The 911-nt window shown below is 40.8% G+C and overlaps 1 protein-coding gene across 1 annotated transcript in view; it reads left to right on the top strand.

The window, feature by feature from the left end:
• Window positions 1-911, top strand: part of LOC107578086 (40S ribosomal protein S15-like) — a gene marked incomplete at its 5' end in the record, with an annotated part of 2,195 nt that overhangs the window by 639 nt on the left and 645 nt on the right. The window contains one exon of the mRNA XM_016264077.1: window positions 504-738. Within this exon, the coding sequence (XP_016119563.1) occupies window positions 504-738 (235 nt within the window). The remainder of the gene's footprint in view (window positions 1-503; window positions 739-911) is intronic.

Here is a 911-nt window from a genome sequence, read left to right as displayed (position 1 = left end):
ATCTCTGCATCGCAAGTAAATGTATGCTGATTTGAGGATATTTGTTTCGGAAAACTAAAATACTGAGACTGTCTTGCCGTGCATGCAATATTTAACACCATGACTTTATGAATTTGAAATAACTGCTCTGAGTTAAGACCTTAATTTGTAGGAATATTAATGTAGTCAATGTTCCTGTGCCAATATTTTTGTAATGAAAAGTTCACTGTGTATCGAAATGATCATTTCTTTTATGACCGCGATGATATTTTGTTTTCTTTTTACCATAAACACATTAAATAGTACATATGCAATATAATGTGTGTTTCCATCACCGGCTTAGGTCTTAAATTTCATGCAAGGTGGTATTAAAAGGGTCTTGAATTTAACTTGTTCATATCTGTAGAAACCCTGTTATTGTAACCTGAACTTTAACGGTCTTAAACACTTGTTCTTTGCCAACCTTCTGAATTAAGGTTTCGTCAACTGTAGAAATATTGAATAAGCTGGTGTGTGTTCCTCAGTGAGCAGCTGATGCAGCTCTACTGTGCCAGACAGAGGAGGAGGCTGAACCGTGGCCTCAGGAGGAAGCAGCAGTCTCTCCTCAAGCGTCTCCGCAAGGCCAAGAAGGAGGCACCTCCGATGGAGAAACCAGAGGTGGTGAAAACTCACCTGAGAGACATGGTCATCCTGCCGGAGATGGTTGGATCCATGGTCGGCGTGTACAACGGCAAGACCTTCAACCAGGTTGAAATCAAGGTAGGCATGAAGCATACTGTTAAAATGTTTGTCAAAAATAATCACAGTGCTGCTTTTTGTGGCTTTGCTGTCACGTCAAGGACTCTGTCCCACTAAGCCGTTAGATATGGTTGTGTTATTAGGGCTGCACGATTAATCGAATGCGATTGTCATGAGCATCTTGTCAGTAAAGC

This window comes from Sinocyclocheilus grahami, unplaced genomic scaffold, assembly GCF_001515645.1.
Source record: "Sinocyclocheilus grahami isolate Dianchi unplaced genomic scaffold, SAMN03320097.WGS_v1.1 scaffold8765.1, whole genome shotgun sequence".
NCBI classification, from domain to species: Eukaryota; Metazoa; Chordata; class Actinopteri; order Cypriniformes; family Cyprinidae; genus Sinocyclocheilus; species Sinocyclocheilus grahami.
The sequence above is the reverse complement of the archived record's forward strand: the minus strand, read 5'-3'. Positions and strand labels throughout refer to the sequence as shown.